We start from the raw sequence: 19,557 nt of genomic DNA on the forward strand, positions 1-19,557 counted from the left end.
ATCTAGCACATCATATCGCCCCTCTATCATCCGTTCCCGAGGCGTCTTTGATCCATCGGATGGCCCGGGCTTGCTCGCAGCCATTCCAGCTATGGACCCCGATCTCCCTTGGCCAATCTTGGCTTAATCGTTTTCGCCGTTGCTATTTTCTTTTTCTTTTTTTCCTTTTGTTCTCGTAGATTCTGACTTCGCCGGGAGCACACCTGGTCGGCTCTAGCCCTCCCCTCCTCGTATGACGGCCCAGGTCCATCGTCAGCTCATTCGCTCGTTTCCCCGCCTCCGGAGAGCCGATGGGGAATCCCGGGCTCTTCGGCCGTCTGCCGTCCACGTTACGCTTTACTTGCCTTGTGCTTCTGTAAGCTCGGGCCTTCTAAACCTCGACGTTTATATCTAACCCCTTCTTCGCATCTTCCCGCCTCTTAACTAATTAATCCGTCTCCCTTATTTTTTGGACATTCACGCCACATCAACTGGACCCGTCTCCATCATCTCATCACACTCATCACACTCATCACACTCATCACACTCATCACCACGACCACCACGACCACCACCACGACCACCACCGCAACCACAACCACCACCACAACCACAACCACAACCTAGACGTTTTGGCAACTGACGAGAACATGGACACAGTTGTCGCTGCTCCGAATCGCCTCAGCCGCGGTCACTTCTCCCAGCCCAGTCTCACAATAGTAAGTGAAGCGATTGTTCTACTCCTACCATCACAACACCCCTATAGCCCTCCCTGAATCTCCTCTTCCGCGTCTCCCAGCAACGATGTCTTGGACCTCGGTTAGGACGAACCCCTCTTTCTCTCCTCCTGCGGTGGTATCACAAGTGTCACAGCCTCCAGTCTCACGAAAGGCAAGGAATTCAATCCAAACTGCTAACACGATATCCAATAGAATTCGTCAGAGATCTCACCCCTTCCTTACTACGACGCTCAAGCCGATTTTAGCGCGGATTCCGCGCCATCAAGAGGCTCACCTCTCTCCCCCATCTTCAATGATCCGTTCCAATTACCCGTCGAGTCCGAGTGGGCGAATTATCTCGAGAAGCCCTCCATCTCTCCCGGACTAGACATCTTTTACGGCGAATCGTTCGGCGGCCCCATGGCTTTCATGAACCATCAGAACGGCGGCGTCAGCCCGTCTGCCAATCCTGTCGACCTCATGTCCGAGAGCCCTAGCTTCGTCCGCGACGACGTCAACGACAACCAGCCTATCTTCCAACAGAACCTCCCAACCACCGCGCCTGCTCGGCCAACCTTCACGTCGAATCGCAACAACAGCATCCAATCCACTCTGAGTTCCGAATCGCAAGCCTCCAGCCAGCCCATCTCCCGCCGGCAACCGACCCGCTCGGCCCAGCTGAAGCGCAAGTCGTCCAGCTCCGACTCCGTATCCTCACGCTCGGCCTCGCCGGAGCCCCGCGCGCAACGCACCAAGTACTCCGACCCCAGCAAGAACCCGCACAACCTCATAGAGAAGCGCTACCGCGTGAACATCAACGAGAAGATCATCGCCCTGCGCGATGCCGTCCCGTCCCTCCGCTGCGTCGTGCAACAGAGCGGGAACCCGGATCAGGAGGATGGGCCGACGCTCGACGAGGTGAAGGAGGGGCTCGGCGGCCTGATGCCCGCCCGCAAGCTCAACAAGGCCACCATCCTCAGCAAGGCCACCGAGTACATTGGTCACCTGGAAAAGGTGAACCGGAAGATGGCCGACCAGATCGAGGACTTGGAGAAGAGGCTTGCCGCAGCAGAACAGTGGTAGGCGCCGCCGTCGGAAGTACCGGCATACTGGCCATGACATTGAAAATTACGGATGGATGAAAAGTTCGCTGATGATACCCGGGACGTTTTGGCGAGACGGCTTTCCCATGTTGGTGGGGCAAAAAGAATAAAGGAATAAATGTGGGAGACGGGTCCCCAACGGAAACACAGTCGTTCTTTCTTCTTCTTCTTCCTCTTGGAAGTGATTCGTTCACCTTCATGTGTTTTATCAGATGGGAGAATGTACAATAATACGGATAGGAGCCGAGGGGGTTGCAGGCGTTGTTGGAACGGGCTAGCAGTCTCTCGGGACGAAGGACGAAGGACGAAGGACAGGGGGGAGAGGGGATTACGATTGAAACGATGGTATCGTACAACTGCCACTCCACTACCAGCTTTACCTCCTACATGCGAGACATTAATCGTAATGGTATTGGTTTTACTTCAACATGATCTCCCATACGAGCCACTCCGTCGCCCTTTATGGATTGTCCCGGATATCAAACAAGTCATAGGGTAGATACCTTACTAAGATTAAACTATAAGGTAAATAGCAGACATGATGTGTAAGTCAATGGGACACAGATAGAAGCAGGAGTTCACTGGCTTTGTCGTGTACAAAGACGGCGAGGCGTGTAGATGCCGTAGTGATACCGTAGTAGACATCGTGGCAGACATGTGCTGGTAAAGCAAAACGGCCACTTTCGCTTCCCACAAAGAAACCGTGCCTTCGAAGATTGATACAACCGTCGACCCTTTCACATTCTATTTTCGAATTTCTACAAAGGGCGGCAATTTCGCCTTGGGTCGTCCCGTCATGTTGGGAACAGCGGATATCAAACTTACCTGACCCACCACCTGGGGGGCGTCTGGCTTGAGCCAAAGTCACACGAGGCGACAGCTTCGTGGCAATGGACGATGAGTTCCGCTAGGCCAGTGGGAAAGCATCAATTGAAAATTAGCAATCTAGTCCTATGGTCGACCCTGGTACGTCCGGCCTTCGTCCGCGGAGTGTATTGGCAAGGTAGGTATTTGTTGAGCTCTCAGGGGCAGAGCGAGACAACTTGATGGAACCCTTGAGACAACGTAGCCGTTATACGGTGGTGTTGGTGGGAAGAAAGGGTTGTTGGAATGACGCCAAAAGCATGGAGGTCGAGCTGAAGACGAGGTTGAGGACGAGGGCGAGGGATGAGAGTTGAATGAGATGGTTTAGGGACGGAGAGGATGCTTTGTTGTTAACGTGTTATACGGTGAGGATTAACAGAATTTCTTGACCATCAATCGCTTTGATGGAGTGCAGGTAGAAACTGGACCAGGTGAGGTCGGTCGTGTGTGAGATATCTTCGTTTTCGTAGTTGTTCGTGTAGGGACACAGGCCAAAACCAAAAAAAAAAAAAAGGGGGGGGGGGGGAGGGGGGAAGAGTGAGTGAGTTGGAGCTTCGGGAATGGAGATTGCATGAAATAATTGCATGTATCTACACACGAAGTATCGATGACTACCAGAACTACGCAAGTATAAGTGCGATACCTATTATGCCAGCAGAAGCATGTATATGGTCGCGGTTAACACCTAGAGAGAGTACCTTTGAGGTTTATAGTGTACTCTTGGGAATACCTCCTATGTGGGATTTGACGAAATAAAGTACCTACACCGTAGGTATTGGGCAAGCAGCTTTTACCTCCTAAGGTACCTTAGGGGTAAAGGTATCACGCTTGAACATCACCGGATCTGATTCGAATGCTTCGGTTTACGTGTACTACTCCGTACATCGAAGAACTCAAAACTCTATCATTCTTAGATACCTGTTAACTTCTAAGAATAACCAGATTACCTAGAAGACCACGGTAGTAATATATAGGTTCACTTATTACTGGTTTTGGACTCGACTACTAGCAGATTATTCTCGTCGTCAACTGTTGTTGTTCAGAAACTACTTCGTACAAAGTACACGGAATACCTCGTACTCAGCCTTGCCCACCCCCATTCGTGACGAATCTCAATAATCTCTCATCGTTGTACAGCCATGTAAGGAATACCCAAAGATACATTGCCTACATAATCGCCAAGGTACACAGTACCATTATCTCTCCGGAGTAGGAGCATTGCCGAGAAGAAGTTGGTCCCGGCCAAACCCTCCCCTCCCCTCGACAATTATTACATCATATCCCTCTCTTCCCGTAAGCTCTCCGAGAGACAGCTTCCCTGACTTGGGTCTTTTCGCTTCCGCACTGCCCTTTCTCGTGGGTTCGTAGAACGGCCCCGAGTCCTGAGGGATGTACAGGAGAACTAATGTCTAAAGTACCTTCCCGCCTACCTTCTGTGTAGATACATAAGGTAGGTAGCTAGGTCCCCCTCACCAGGCTCACAAGGCCACTTTCATAAACCCAACCTGCATCCTGAGGTTATATCCTTTTCTTCTTTGTTTTTCTTCTTCCATCGCGACTTGCTCTCTTCCACGCCGTCACACTCTCGACTTCTCCTCTCACCCATTTCGACAGCAAATCCTGCTAGTACCACCATCCCGTCCCACTGCCAGACTGGGCGAGCAACCCGCCTTCCCTAAGCCGCACACCCGCTAGCCTAGACACCTTGCCCCATCGACCGGTTTCCATTGATACCAGGTGGTCGAATCAGGACACCTCCTACTAAGCGTCCGGCCTCGCCAAAATCTTGTCTTCCATCGTCGCGAAATTCCCGAAATTTGGCTCCTATTCGCAATCCCCCGCGCAGAGTTGTGTGTCTCGTCTGTCCGGTATACAAACCTCCCGGGAAACCGGCTCGATTCGATTCGGCGGACATAAAGAACACCCAACGGATCCCTCGAGAACAGAGAAGAACATTGCCGCAGCCCAGAGAACTACGGACCAATTTCGACAGGATAACCGCCTGGGAGGACCCCCAAGATTATTGCGCAACGACCTTGCTTCCGACAGACTACCTTTTAGCGACGTTGCGCCACGAATAGAGAACCAGCGCGCCATTGCCCTGTCGACTTCCTCTCCGTACACCTCATCATATCCTCGACGAATTCGCATCGCAAACCGCCCTGCTCCCCCCCCGCCTCCATCTTTCCCGATATTTGCCTCAGAACCCAGCGACTTTCGTTCATCGGCCGTCAGCTGTTGCCCCTCATTTCCTGCCCCATAACTGCGCCGCCGACAGCTCTGCAAAGACCCAACGCCAAGACATCGAATTTTCGCGCAATCGACGTTCCCCCCTGCAACGCTCTTAATATTGACCTTGATAGGTGTGGGCGCCTTCGTTGCGATCGCGGCCGTCTAAGGGTCGATTTGGATACGAACGCGGCGGGATTGAAAACGAATACACCGACATTGACGGGGTGAAGATAGCGGATTTCCTTCACAATGGCCGGTGACCAGGAACAACCTGCTGAATCTGGTACTCAGAAGCCGCCTGCAGCTGTCGCCCAGGAAGAACCTGTCGCCACCGCGGCGAGTTCAACGAACGGCAGCTCGGTTCCTAAGAAGAAGAAGAAGGAGATTCTCAAACCCATTATTACCACAGAGAACGCGCAGTAAGTGTACTTTACTTTCCTTATTCGCTTTTTCTTCTTCTTCTTTTTTCTCTTCGCCTTCTTTTACATTTTCGTTCTCTTCTCCTCGAATCGGGATCCCGTCCGTCCCCTTCCCTGCCCGTCGATGCGCCGCTGCGTTGTCTACGCCCTGGTAAAAAAAGGAAGAACAAGAAAGGAACAGCCCCTCTTCTCGCCCCTGCTCTCCCCTTCGCGCCATTTTCCATTGACGGGTGGGGGCAGTTGATGCACATCCCCCAAGGCAATTCAGCGCTCGGTTCAGAGTGTGTACTGAGCACAGTACCGGGGTGTGAGCTCACCGGGAGACGACCCCTACGGTGTACGGCCGGTTTTTGCCCAGGCCGGGGAGTTGCACGGTGTACGAAGTACAGAGCGACACAAGTGGCTGTTCCCAGTCTTCTGCTGTCAAGCGACATGCAACATGAGATGGGAAACACTTGAAAGCGGAAAGGGCCAAGTGGAGATGCAATACTTCATTTTCCTTTTTTTTTTTGCCCATCACTACCTTAGTCCCAAGTCAGCAGCTGCACTGCACGTTCCTGTCCTGTCCAACCCGGTCGCGTCTTGTAGGACCTCCCCCGTCTGCAGCGTCTGCACTCCAGCGTACTTGGGCTCCAGTACGAGCCAGTCCGAACCGCCGGCCTTCGACCGTCTCCCCTCCTTGGCTCCTTTTCCACCGCCACCCACCCCCGCCACACAAAACGTACACGCACACAGCACAGCACAGCACAGACCAGACCTCAGACAAACCCATTTCCCCCTCCACTCTTACCTAGAAGACACTGTCGATTGCCCTCCACCTTCAGTCCCCGCCCACTTCTTTGGGCACCGCTTTTGCTGTGTGTTCCTCAACCTCATTCCCCTTCACCGACACCGGTTTTCCTCGCATTGGATTCAGCTCTGTGGCATTCTCGACACCTCTTTTCATTTTTTCCCCCTCCCCATCTCCCCAATACTCCTTTTCATCCGCTTTCCTCGACCAGCTTGCGCTCGGCGCGCAATGTGTAGCAAAGATGAGCTTTCTCAAGTCAAGGTTCTGCCGCCCGAAATGCCGTTCTTATAGCGTCTGGACTGGAAATGTCTTCTCCAGCGACCGCTCAGTCTTAGTCGCGTTGCCGTCCACCCCTTCGACCGCCCAACATTCGCTTTCCCTGCCCACTGCCCACTGCCCACTGCCCACTGCCCACTGCCTGCAGTCTGCTTTTCTTAGGCGCTTAGCGCGTCCATCGCCTCACCTCTGTCGTCCTCTTCCGGATACAAAGCTGACCAGTCTGTCGTCTTTCCAGAGCCCACCAATTGTCTGCCATGGCATCACCTTCATCCCAGTCGTCGGGAGATGATGCCAACGAGAACACGGCGGATGAGGAGGATTCAGAAGATTATTGCAAGGGTGGTTATCACCCGGTGCAGATTGGCGAGAAGTTCAAAGATGGGAAATACACTGTCGTGCGTAAGCTCGGATGGGGGCATTTCTCGACTGTCTGGCTGTCACGAGACAATACGACCGACAAACACGTCGCTCTCAAGGTCGTCCGTTCGGCCGCCCACTACACCGAAACCGCCATCGACGAGATTAAGCTGCTCAATAGGATCGTCCAAGCCAACCCTAACCACCCGGGCCGCAAGCACGTCGTCAGTCTACTCGACTCGTTCGAGCACAAAGGTCCCAACGGAACACACGTCTGCATGGTCTTCGAAGTACTCGGCGAGAACCTCCTCGGTCTCATCAAGAAGTGGAACCACAGGGGTATTCCCATGCCCCTCGTTAAGCAGATCACGAAGCAGGTCCTCCTCGGCCTGGACTACCTTCACCGGGAATGTGGGATAATCCACACTGACTTGAAGCCCGAGAATGTTCTCATCGAGATCGGCGACGTCGAGCAGATTGTCAAAAAGGTAGTTAAGAACGAGCCTAACGAAAAGGAGAACAATCGCAACGGTCGCCGCAGGAGAAGAACCCTCATCACCGGCAGCCAGCCCCTGCCGTCTCCGCTGAACGCTTCGTTCAATCACAACAACATCTTCCCGCCTTCCAGCTCGCACAACAGCCTAGGGCAAATGCTGCATGGAGGTACGTGCAACAGGACTCTTCGGCCCGACGCTTAGTTGATCCTTACTTGCGTCGAACGTATTCAACTCTCCCAATGACCTGACTGACTGTTTACCCGCTGTAGGCAAGTCACCGAAGGGCGAGGCCTCCCCCAAGAGGGACAAGAGCAACGAGCAGAAGCAGAGGGAAAAGACAGCGTAAGTCCCCCTCATTCCGCACCTTGTCTTAGCATGATTTCCCGGTTTCCCCCGACGTGTCGTGCTAATGCGAATCCCCCGGTGCTACAGTGACATAATCGCCAAAGAAGTATCGGGTATCTCCCTCGACAAGTCCAGCAATACCCCGGCCTCTTCTAACGAGAAGCGCAAGGCAGACGAGCTTTATGCCTCTGATGTCATCAGCGTAAAAATCGCTGATTTGGGTAACGCCTGCTGGGTGAACCATCATTTCACAAACGACATTCAGACTCGGCAATACCGCTCCCCCGAAGTCATCCTCGGGGCGAAATGGGGTGCCAGTACCGATGTGTGGAGTATGGCCGCGATGGTGAGCACAACCCTATATACCGCGTTGCCTGGTTGGATTCACATCCCCCTGATGAAAGAGGGAACTTGATCAAATTCGTCGACTGACTCGTCTGTCAAACAAGGTCTTCGAGCTCATTACTGGTGATTACCTCTTCGACCCACAGTCCGGCACGAAGTACGGCAAAGACGACGACCACATCGCCCAGATCATCGAGCTTCTCGGCCCCTTTCCGAAGTCACTGTGCCTCTCCGGGAAGTGGTCTCAGGAAATCTTCAATCGGAAGGGCGACTTGCGTAATATACACCGGCTGCGTCATTGGGCCTTGCCTGACGTCCTCAGAGAAAAGTACCACTTCAAGGATGCGGAAGGGCGGCAGATTGCGGATTTCTTAACGCCCATGCTGGAGCTCGTCCCTGACAGGCGAGCGAATGCTGGCGGAATGGCCGGTCACGACTGGCTTCGCGATACCCCAGGGATGAGGGGAGTCAAAATCCCCGGCCTCGAGGTCGCCGGGCGAGGGGAGGGCATCGAAGGCTGGGCAAACGAGGTGAGAAAACGATAAGCTTGGCAGCTCCCTCCCCCCCTCATGGTAGAGTCAAGTACGGATGTGTGCAATCCAAGCGACGGAACGATGGAACGATGGAACATCCAGGATGTCCGCGCCATGTCATCTGCCATTCCTGCTTTTCGTGTCTCAGCGCCTATTCCTACATGTCCTTGTCGGCCTTTGATTCGTCTTGTCCTTTTTGTTTTCGATTTCCGAATAGTACCTCCGCATGCAAAAGAATATCGGTCGTGGCGATGCCGCTCCTCCTGTTGGCAAGAAAGGGAAATGGAGAGCGGGACCGCTCTTGCTCTTCGCCGCGATGGAAATCACTGCATTTTTTATTTGTTTTTATTTTTCCTGCTACGCTCGGCGCAGCATAGCATAGCGTATCACTGCAGAGAATTCGCTCCCCGAACCCCACAAGACCGGCGACACACGAATCCAGGGTCTTTTGGGCGGGTGGGAAAGGACATCGTAACTCGATGAGGAAAGACTTTTTCGTTTTGTTCTTATTGTTCTTGCCGATTCTCAAGAAAGGATAGATAGACATCTTGACACGTCCGTATCTTCATAAGCGCACTGCACATGAAGATGTGGCCGGCCGCTTGGGGGGGATATCGGAAAGCGGAAGCTCGAAGCCTTTACAATGCATTGTCCAACAATGGCTGAAAGAGATATTCTACCTGTTGCATACGTGGCTTGCATAGCCGACGATGCCAGCGAACTTCAAGGTCAGCGGTACAGAGGAGACTCGGGGGTGGTTGGTTGCTGTTGGCCGGGTGGATGCATCAGGGGAATTCTTTTGCATGACTTTTGGTCTACTGAGCTACAACCTGACTGCTAGATATACGTCCGGGTTTCACATGTGCATTAATATGTGAACGTGTCGAATCCCGTTCTTCTTGCAAAAGGCAAAAGGCAGGCCACCGGAATTCCCGTACCTCGAGTCTGGATGATGGCTCCGGGACACGGTGCATGAACTGCACCTCAGCTGGATTATGAACTCATCACCCACCCGTACACACGATCTTCTCCAACGACGACCATGTCACTAATGTTCGGTTGCCCCGTACATTTTATCGCTGGATTATCTCGTTCGCGGTCTTCCTGAAGTGACTGTCTGTGCCTCTGGGCGCGGTTCTCCTTGTCACCGCCGCAGACTCCCTACCGCCGTCCGGAAGGGGTGGATATCCCGAATGGTCTCCCCTTCCTTCCACAGTCTCTGTTCCGCAAACTAAATCGCATGGCCTTCACGTCCAACCTCAATACCTGGCGAGTCTCGTCTCAGGCAAGAAGAAAAAAAAAGAAAAGGAGAAGAAGGCTCCCCAACGCCAACCAGCCGCGAATACCCCTGAACCAAACCCCTCTGCAAAAAGGAAAAAAAGAAAGACGAAGACAATCCCCATCCCACCCCGTCCCGTTCTTGATCTTACTGTGCGGCAGCATTGTCTGTTTCGCGGTCGACGTAAAACCGTTTGGAGCGATTCTAGCGCTTCTTCGCTTTGTACGTCATCCTGCGGAAGGCCTCGGCGCCGGCGGCACCGATGGGGCGGTGGTCCGGGGCGCCGGACGGGTTGAACGTGCTCACGGGCGCGACGGTGTAGCTCATCGGCAAACCGACAGGCCGGGCTCGCTTGCTGTTCACGTTGTTGGAGAGGATGCGCTCGCGCTCCGCCTCGCGGGCAGTGATGGGCCGTTCGGCGAGGGTGTAGGCGCTGCCTTGGCGCTGCGATGCTTGATGGGCTCTGCAAAGAACGTTAGATACGAGTCCCTCATGAAAACGCCTAGCTCTCGTGGGACAAGAGTATAGAGGAAACGGGAGGGGGAAGGTAGAGAGGCAAAGGTTGGAAACAACGGGTGAGAGAGGGTGGTTCGTACTCATAATCGAATTCGCGCGTCTCGATTCGGCGCTTCCTGTAGTCGTCGGTGCGATTAAGGAGCGGGCGGCTCCACTGGCCCAGTAGGCGCTCAGCCATGCGCTTGATGCCAATCTCGGGCCGCTTGGACCGAGTGTAGAATAGAATGACTTTGCCGATACCGGAACTCAAGAGAGTCTCCTTCTCGATAGGAAGCGTGAGGAGGGCGGTGAGCAGGTCACGCTGGACATTGTAGGCAGGCATGGTGCCGTCATTTAGTGGTTCGAGGAAGAATTTTACGTTCTGCAAGACGTTGTTCTCGGGGTCCAAGACGGCGTGCTGGACAGACGTGCGGTTCAGAAGGGCGACTACCTCGGGCAGTAGCTTCAACTTGTGGGTTGCAGGGCGACCCGCTTCGTGGGCGGCGGCATCGTCCTGGCAGGCAGTCTCCATGCGAACTTTAAGGTCCGCGATGTAGTCGTCAATCTCGTCTTCCAGGTCCTGCAGCAAGGTGGTGGTGAAGTCAGCAAGACCGAACATGGATTTCAGTGCATCTCTGCGGCCCCGCCAACTGGGCTTGAGCTTAGAAGTCGTCTTACCTCCTCGTTCTTCCTCTTTCTCCGTTTTACAGGCTTCTTGAACGCAGCGTCCAGCGCCCGTTCCAACGCCCGTCGTCTACGCTCCTCGGGAGTGAGGTTTTCTTCGATTTCAGGTTCGGGAGATTTCTTTTGAGGCCGAGCACGTGGCTCCCCGGAGCGCCGGGGCCTCCGCGTCGACGCCGCCTCTTCGAAGTCACCGTCTTCGCCCGTAACTTCCTCCTCCTCGCGCTGCCGCTTCTTCTCGCGCCGACCTTCCTTGGGTTTCTTGACAGTTTCGCCTTCGGGGCGCTTGCGCTTGGACGCCTTGAGTGTCTTGGCTATATCTTCGTCGACAGCCACCGGTCTGTCTTCAATGTCGGCAGTCTCCGGATCGTAGTCTTCGAACTGGTTCTCGTCGATTTCCGAGAGGACGTCGGATTCTTGGTCCGAAAGGTCCTCTGCTGGTGCGGCGAAATTATCATCGTCTTGCTGGAGCTCTTCTATTTCGGGAGCATCTTGCTCTGCCGGCGTCGGCGATCCGACAGGAGAGTTATGGTCAGACATGATGAACGCAGTACGCAATCTCTGATTTGTGAGGTGCTTCGTTGGTAGGAGCTCGTCGGAGAAACTGATGGACAGTTCCTTGAGTTGAGAAGTCGATAGAGGGAAGAAAACACAGAAAAAGTCGAGGGTGATGGATGAAAGGAAAGACAGCCTGTCACCCACAAGTGATCCTGAAGGTTCCAAAGGCGAAGATAAAGGAAAAGGTACAGGCAAAGGCAAATGTGGTTTGGGAAGAGGTTTGGAAAGCAAGGAGCTAGGATAATCCCCTGGCGTTGAATGCAAGAAGATCATGACTAATCATGAAGGAACTTTGCTGTCATCTCGCCAAGAGCCACCCATGGTCTCGTCTCCGGAGAAACTACGGAGACTATGTACCTAAGTAGCTGGCTGGCTGATATCGTCTTCCATCCTCACCACCTTAGAAAGGATAATAGAACGAATTTTTGCACGTAGCAGAATTCCTTATGTTAATACAAAGTCGCCGTTATTACGTCTTTGAAATAATATAGAGACATATCTCACGTGTGCGTGACTTTAGCTTGCTTAATGCGAAAATCGAATGGTCGTGGCTAGGAATAGGCACCTTGTCCGACCAGTGTAGCGACCGTCAGCAGCTGATCGCAGCGGGACAATTGTCCCTTGTAGTAGAACAACAACAAAATATAACGCGGCAGACAATATACAACGGTTGCAGGCGTAAAGGCCCCGTTCAACAACGCTCACAAGCTGGCGGAAAACTCCTAAGGATATTATGAAAGATATAGAGTGCATATATTCGGACTATGGCAACCTCATAATCGGACTATGGTTCAATTATCAACAGCCCGTAACAGCCCCCGCCAGCTGCCAACCCTTTTTTTGTTTATAAATCCTTTTTCCTTTGTCTGACCATAACATACAATAACTACGATAATAGCTCTACAGCTAATTCGGCGTTTTCCACGCTTTTTACGTTCAATTGATTTTACAACGATCATCAATTACGCTTATGCCCGTAGATACGGAGGTCTAACCTAGTTACTGCCGCAGCCTCTTAATCGCCTCATCTATGCCAGACTACAATCCTGTAGTATTAGAACCGTCGCCGCCCGTATTTAGCAGAGAATTGATTCCTTCAATACCCCCTCTATGTCCTCTTCCGATACCACCTCTATAACCGCGCGGGCGACCACGCCCACCACGATAGACCCCTCCTTGTTATTATTATTGTCTATATTGGCGTTATCGTGATAGTTGCTTGGTGGTTAGGTTGATGGAGGCAGGCAGTTAGTATTGTATGGTCGGAAAAAGGAAAAAGGAAAATAAAAATTGAAAAACAAAAAAAGTTGGCAGCTGGCGGGGGCTGTACGGGCTGTTGACAATTGAACCACAGTCCAATTAAGAGGTTGCCATAGTCCGAATATATGCACTTAAGATATAAACATAGCTAAGACGCTATTTTAACGCTAGTCCGTGCCCTCGAAATATATTTTTATATAACAGGTGCAATATCCCTTTGGAGAATATTAATCCGATTCCGTTAATACGGGGTAAAGACTTCTAGATAAAAAAATACAATCTTTTTACTATTCTAGAATATTCTATTAACTGCCCTCTATATGAACTATTAAGTCTAGGTTATATTAGTATAAAATAGATTATAGGACTCTAGATAATATATCCAATCCGAATAGTATCGGCACCTAGTCTACGTCCACAGATTTCACGCCGTCTATATAGGATACTGTATGCCTAAAATAATAACGATATCTTTATTATTATAGTTACGAATAGCTTTACGTTAGCCTCGCCGTCGCCTATAGCCTATAGCGTATAACGCGGCTAATAGTAGACCCTATCTTAGTATGATTTCCTCTGCTTATTACCACCTTTTAGGTGCTACTAGGGTTTTATATGTAAAACGCCGCTATCTTAGTGGAAACGCTACTAAAAACGCTAAGAGGCACCCCTGCCTAGCGCAGTACCTAGTAGATAGAGGGAAGCATGAAAAGTACAGTTATACTAAAAATACTATATAAAAGAGGTGCTTATATTATTCGCTTAGTATTTTTAAATATTCCTATAACTCCTTAGTAGCTTTCTGCTAGCTTATAAGCCTTATCGAACAGGGCCTAAATATTAGATAACTCTTTATAGCATCTACCTAAAAGTGGAGGAGAAGTGGATACGACCCGATCTCTATAAACAGAGTAGGTATATACACTCTAACACCTGTTTAATTTTCAAAGTGTACTTACGGAGCCTGAATAAGCAAATACAATCACGATAATATATATAACTAGGTATGTTATAAGCAGACCTTTTCTATATAAAGTATATAAGCTTAGATATACTAAGCTATATTCTATCCTACTATCTTATAGTTTCCTAATAAATCAAAGTATATATATAATAGCTTAACAGGAAACGCCTTATATATAGTATATATAAAGTAATAACTAAATTCATTTCTATATATAAGAGTTATAGATTAATTCTCGATTAACCTAGAGATATCTTATAATAGTATTAAGAATTATATCGTTAGTGCTACTATTATTATAGGTATATTCCTCGAACCTTCTTAATTTTCCTAAAAGGGTAAACCACGAATATACCGCTTTAATCAATTAAACAGGGGTTATATAGTAAGTCGATACTAAATAAGAGTATAGGTATAGGCACTAGTACCTAGGGGAGTCACGATCCTTTTACCTCTTTTAGTTAGGGAGACGCTTAGAATGTAGTCTCTGATTAGCCCCTTCGAACTTTAGTGGGTCCGGTACCCACCAGGTGCTAGCGGGTCATATCAGCTCATATCAGCTGGCAGGGGTCGCAAAAGTATAGGAAGTGACGTACTCTAGCGCCCGTTTTAGCTCGGTACAATAGATCGTCCGATTCCAACCCATGCTGTACAACGACTGCAGACCACGTGTGTTCGGTACAATAGATCGTCCGATTCCAACCCATGCTGTACAACAACTGCAGACCACGTGTAGATCCATCGTTGACTTGATAGGAGCATCGTGCAGCAGAAGCGTGTGCAGCTGTACGCCTAATTTGCGACGTACTGCTGACCCGACAAGCCGACTACCCCGCGTCAGGACCACGTTACCGGAACGCGTTATAGTATATTGCTTGGACCAGGACCACGTTACGGAAAGGGTAAGAACATGACCATTGTGGGAGGTCTGATCGAATGTCGCACCATAGAGACCCGAGTAACCCTTCTAGTGTAACGCATCCAAAGGCCTGTTATTTTATTAAAGAGGTAGTGTCTTTTTGACTAGCTCGTATTATATAAACACATCGCTTCATCATAGTCTACGATACCTACCAGAGCTTTACGCAAACTTACCTTCACGTTAGACCTCCTACAATACTCGCCGCTTTAGGAAGCCTCTAGACAATCGTGCTAGTCACACTCCACGCCCAGCGCAACAACACCACTACAACCATGACCGTCCCGGCCAAGACCACCCCAACACCCAAGATCCTCTTCCTTGGAGCCACAGGCTACCTCGGCGGTACACTCCTCCATCGCCTCCTTGCATCGGACATCGCGTCAGCCGCGGCCCTCACGGACCCCATCACCGTCCTAGTCCGCGGCGAAGACCGCGCAGCCAAGCTGGCTTCGAAATACGGCCCAGCCATCAAGACGCAGACATTCGACTCCCTCGACGAAACAGACAAGATCCAAGCCATCGCAGCCTCCCACGACATCGTCATCAACGCCGGCACCGGCTTCCACCCCGGGTCCGCCGAAGCCCTGATTCGCGGACTCGGCGAGCGTAAAGCATCCCAGGCGTCTTCCTCTTCGCCGTCTGCCCCCACCTGGATGATCCATACCTCAGGCGTCTCCAATATTGCCGACAGGCCCGTGACGGGTACAAACCTGCCCGACCTTGAATTCTCCGACTCGGACCCCTTGGCGGTGCTCGCCTTCGAGGAAGCCGAGAACAAGCGCGAGTGGTATCCCCAGCGGACCGCAGAGCTGACTGTCCTCCGCCTTAGCGACGAGCTCGGGGTGCCGGCGGTTAGCTTACAGGTGCCGTGCATCTTTGGGGAGGGCCAGGGGCTGTTCCAGGATGGCGGGGTTATGATCCCTATTATGATGGCGTACGTACTGGATCGCGGGTACGGGTTTACGCTGGGTGACGGGACGGCGGATGTTGGTATTGTGCATGTGCAGGATTTGGCGGATTGTTATATCGCTGTGCTGAGGAAGGTGCTGTTTGAAGGGGGAAAAGACGTGCCTACTGGGCGTAAGGGCGGAGGCGTTGTGTACCCTGTACCGGCGATGCGTTTGATTGATGATATTGCGAGGGGATGTCTCGATGTGACGTTTGCGAGGGGTCTTCTGCCTAAGGAGGGCGGGCCGACCGAGAAGGAGTTGAGGAAAATCTCGATCGAGGAGGCGGCTACTACGGTGGTGGGAAGTACGCTCATGGCAGAGGTTGTATGGGGGGCTCATCGGAAAACAACGGGCACTGTTGCAAAGGAGAAGCTTGGGTGGAAGCCAGTGTTTGGGGGTCCCGAGGCGTGGAACAAAGACTTTGAGGATGAGCTGGATCATGCTTTATCGGGGAAGAGGGGGTATACTTTTGATGTTTGCATTGCTAACCGGGGCTGAGTGCTGTGTTAGCTCTCGCCTGTGAACATCTAGAGGTATATAGAAGCGGTCGTTATCGGTTGGATAGAGTGTCGCGGGTTAGAACTTAAGACGGGTTGGTGTGGTGGAGGAAGTGTCAAATTCAATGTTCTCAATCAGTCTCCGCAACCGCCGCCGCCCGTGTCCTGTATAGCACTCAAGTATGACTAGGTAGAGGGCGGTCGCTTACCCATTCCGCACTATGGCTCTTTCCTCGCGACTATAGGCTACCTTATGCTACCTAGGTAATAAAAAGAACGGCTATGCTTTATTCGATATAACCCTCGAGACTTAAAACCGCGGAGCAGATTAGTTACTAAGGTTCTCGGCCCCTACTACTCGGGGTTTGTATCTGCATGTGGACGTAATACAGATTTCGGCCGTGATGCAGAGAGTATAGTAGAAGGAATCCGTGAATGATAGAGCGAATATATTGAGGGTAAATTTTGTTTTACAATGGGATATAGAGAAGTGAATAATGCGTAGCCCAGATTCTATACAAAATGATCTTCATTGGTCAGTTCCCTGTCCGACGCGAAGTTTCTACCCTGGTCCCTTCACGTCACCGGAGGGGACCAGGCTGAAAGTCTAAGGCCTCGAGACCCGTTTACGAAGGCGGATTCAGGGGAATCTTTTGCCCGCCCGTGACAAGCCTCTGGAAGACGAGGTCCGGGTCGTACCGCTCCTGAACCTCCTGCAGCCGCTTGACGTTCCTCTCTCCATACGACGCAATGGCCTGCTGGGTCCCGTCCGAATACGGCAACATGCTGTTTGGGAGAGCAGTCGGTCAGCCCACACTCCCGACTCACGACGATAGGATAGTAATCAAAGTCAAGCAAGCTCCACTCACATATAAGGAAACAAGAGATCCTGGAGCTTGGCCTCTGCCTCCATCGTGCGGATGAACACGCCCCACGCCGGGAAGACTTCGTCGATGTCCTCCACGTTGTTGAACTGGAGGCCCAGGTAGAAGACTGTTCTCGCGCGCACACGTGTCAGCCAAACCACATAGCTGATTCTCTCTTGTTGATGTGTACCTGACGGGATTGGTTGTCAGGATGGAAATATTCAGCTTAAACTAACCTGTCAGGGGCCTCCCTGGCTCGGCCCTGTCGAGGCCGAGAGGGTTGTTTATCCCGGACTTCTCGATAGCCAGCGTTGAGATGGGCATGACGGTTTGCAGGCCAGTTAGACCTTCGATGTGGGAAATGCTCGAGCAGAACTCGACCCATTTGTCGAGGATGTAGCTTAAGTACGACTCGTTTGGGTACACGGTGAAGGTGAAGTGCGTTTGCCTGGAAATGGGACGCGATATCATATCAGCAGATTCAAGACAGACAGAGATCAAGGCCAACTTACACGAGACCGTCCGGGAACCCTGCGACCAACTCCTCAGCCAGATCCACATACGAGTTGCTCTTGATAGTTGAGTTATCGTGCTCCACGTCAAGCCACGGCTGCAGCGACTCCGGCAGCGCGTCTACGGCCTGGTTGTACACAATAGGCGAAAACCCATACGTGGTATTCGTAGCCCCATCGTACACATACGATGGCAGCACGTGTGTGTCGATGTCCCTCTCGGCCGTCTCAACCTGATACTGATACGTGAGTCTCTTCAGCTGCGGCAGGACGCTCGGCGGATACGTCACCCGTCCGCCATACATGCCCCTATGCGGGACAGTTTGCAGAGTCAAGTGCGTAACGACGCCGAAGTTATTCGACGTGCCCTTAAGCGCCCAATACAGCTCCGGGTGGTGCTCCGCATCGGTGTCCACAACAGTGCCGTTACCGAGCACCACGCGGTGGCCCGCGACGTTGTCGATGGCGAGGCCGTGGCTGTTGGCAAAGAAGGAGAAGCCTGCTCCGAGGGCGAGGCCGGTGCCCACGGTAGCGAAGCGCCCGCCGACGACCATATAGCCGAGGGGCTCGATAGCGGGGTAAACCTCTGACCAGGTAAGGCCCATGCCGATAGTGACGGTGCTATTATCGGGAGACATAGTGATGTCGCGGATGCGCTTCATGCTGACGAGGATGCCGTTGTCGATGTTGGCGGCGCCGCGGATGGCGCTGTGCCCTCCTCCGCGGATCGCGAAAGGGCATCCCTCTTCAGAGAAGATGGAGACGGCTATAGAGACTTCATCGGTGGAGCTGGGGAGGAAGACGCAGGTCGGGTCAAGCCATTCGGTGGCGGCTGTGGTGTGAGGAAATGGGTATGGTCAGAGACGGGTTTTCAAGTTTCATCAAGCTACAGCTCAACGGAGGAGCTCCGGAGTAGGGAACGTGCGGACTCAGAGATCATCTCTCGAAGGAAAGGCCAACTTACACCAGAAGGCAGTCTTTTCTCGGTAGTAGGTCGAGGATTGCGAGTTATCCCGGGCGAAGGTGCTGTCAGGGAAATAAGATGCGAGGGCCGCACACTGCAACAAGTTAGCAGCACGATCTCATGGTAGTCGAGTAAGAGCTCTAGTCTCTCCAGCAGCCAGAGCCCAGAAGTGATACAGAGGTTAAGGGAGGGGCCAGTTGCATTCTTCTTCTGTACCATGGGACTCCAGATCCGGGCCTATCACTTACACATGTCGAGACGGCCACACCTAGATAGGGAGGAGACGTTTCCGGACATACTGCCCACGCAAGGGATGGCAGCGTGGCAACGAGCACGGAAAGCCCACGGAGAGGTGCCATCGCGCTGTGTGATACAGACTTGATAGATCCGGGTGAACACAGCACTGCAAAGTTCAGATGCAGAGTCTAGTGAGCCAAGGCACACTTTCAGAGGTGAGTTGGGATTAGGAGTTGAAACCAAGGGGGCGGACGGTCCATTTCTGCTGCTACGTGCGTGCTTTTATATTATATGCAACAGCTCCCCTACTTGGAGCTTTCAGTTACACTGATGGGTTACAATTCGGGACGATTTGCAGTAAGCACGCGTGCCGCACGTGGATAGGTTACACGGGCCTCGAAGGCGAACGGCCCGAGAAAAGTGACAAGTGGTACAGCAGCAGGTACTATACAACAACCCCTGTTTAATTGTTCAATGGGGTTCATTCGTTAACTACCCTTTTAGGAAGTTGAGGAAGAGTCGAGAAACGTACCTGCATACCTGCACTAACGGCACGTACCATAAAATATTTTAACAATACAACAAGATATCTCTTTATATTAATCTAGAATCGATCTATAGCTATTTTATATAGGAATGGATTTAGCTATTATTTATACACGCTATATAGGAGGTAGTTCCTATTAACTTACTAGATATCGACTTTAACTTACTGGGGAGTTATAAGGTAGTCTAAAAGAGTACTAAGTAGTATATTCAAACCCCTGTATTTTATATAGAAAACCTATACACTTGATATATCTAGTTGTAGTCTCTTCCGATTATTATCGTGATACTATTAGTTTATTTAGGCTCCGTAAGTATACTTTAAACAGTTAAACAGGGGTTAGAGTGTATAACTACATTATTA

General features: G+C 51.6%; 6 protein-coding genes across 6 annotated transcripts; 4 read left to right on the forward strand and 2 right to left on the reverse strand.

Moving 5' to 3' along the window:
- Positions 1-920: 920 nt before the first annotated feature.
- SODALDRAFT_271912 (hypothetical protein) lies at positions 921-1,781 on the forward strand (the record flags this gene model as incomplete). The annotated part of the gene is made up of 1 exon (XM_028607800.1): positions 921-1,781. A coding segment is annotated over one exon (861 nt), but the record flags the coding sequence as incomplete, so codon positions are not given.
- Positions 1,782-2,754: 973 nt separating this feature from the next.
- SODALDRAFT_357664 (hypothetical protein) lies at positions 2,755-5,063 on the forward strand (the record flags this gene model as incomplete). The annotated part of the gene is made up of 7 exons (XM_028614027.1): positions 2,755-2,804; positions 2,925-2,974; positions 3,097-3,110; positions 3,709-3,767; positions 3,849-3,958; positions 4,432-4,902; positions 4,954-5,063. The coding sequence occupies 7 exons, from the start codon at positions 2,755-2,757 to the stop codon at positions 5,061-5,063; spliced, it is 864 nt and encodes a 287-aa protein (XP_028469407.1).
- Positions 5,064-6,639: 1,576 nt separating this feature from the next.
- SODALDRAFT_272133 (serine/threonine protein kinase) lies at positions 6,640-8,474 on the forward strand (the record flags this gene model as incomplete). The annotated part of the gene is made up of 4 exons (XM_028607814.1): positions 6,640-7,405; positions 7,509-7,581; positions 7,672-7,930; positions 8,034-8,474. 4 exons carry the CDS (start codon positions 6,640-6,642, stop codon positions 8,472-8,474), a joined length of 1,539 nt encoding a protein of 512 aa, XP_028469408.1.
- A 1,471-nt stretch (positions 8,475-9,945) lies between these two features.
- On the reverse strand, positions 9,946-11,457 carry SODALDRAFT_338868 (hypothetical protein; the record flags this gene model as incomplete). Its single annotated transcript, XM_028612812.1, has 3 exons — positions 9,946-10,185; positions 10,277-10,816; positions 10,915-11,457. The coding sequence occupies 3 exons, from the start codon at positions 11,455-11,457 to the stop codon at positions 9,946-9,948; spliced, it is 1,323 nt and encodes a 440-aa protein (XP_028469409.1).
- Positions 11,458-14,682: 3,225 nt separating this feature from the next.
- Positions 14,683-16,207, forward strand: SODALDRAFT_331358 (hypothetical protein). The gene has a single exon (XM_028611441.1). It carries the CDS (start codon positions 14,894-14,896, stop codon positions 16,067-16,069), a length of 1,176 nt encoding a protein of 391 aa, XP_028469410.1. The 5' UTR covers positions 14,683-14,893; the 3' UTR covers positions 16,070-16,207.
- A 290-nt stretch (positions 16,208-16,497) lies between these two features.
- SODALDRAFT_308467 (FAD binding domain-containing protein) lies at positions 16,498-18,912 on the reverse strand. The gene is made up of 6 exons (XM_028609083.1): positions 18,659-18,912; positions 18,411-18,504; positions 17,447-18,278; positions 17,171-17,382; positions 16,938-17,061; positions 16,498-16,854 (listed from the first exon to the last, which is right to left on the reverse strand). The coding sequence occupies exons 1-6, from the start codon at positions 18,767-18,769 to the stop codon at positions 16,695-16,697; spliced, it is 1,533 nt and encodes a 510-aa protein (XP_028469411.1). The 5' UTR covers positions 18,770-18,912; the 3' UTR covers positions 16,498-16,694.
- Between the last annotated feature and the right edge of the window lie 645 nt (positions 18,913-19,557).

The sequence above is a fragment of the Sodiomyces alkalinus genome, assembly GCF_003711515.1.
Source record: "Sodiomyces alkalinus F11 unplaced genomic scaffold SODALscaffold_2, whole genome shotgun sequence".
In the NCBI taxonomy this organism is placed as follows: domain Eukaryota; kingdom Fungi; phylum Ascomycota; class Sordariomycetes; order Glomerellales; family Plectosphaerellaceae; genus Sodiomyces; species Sodiomyces alkalinus.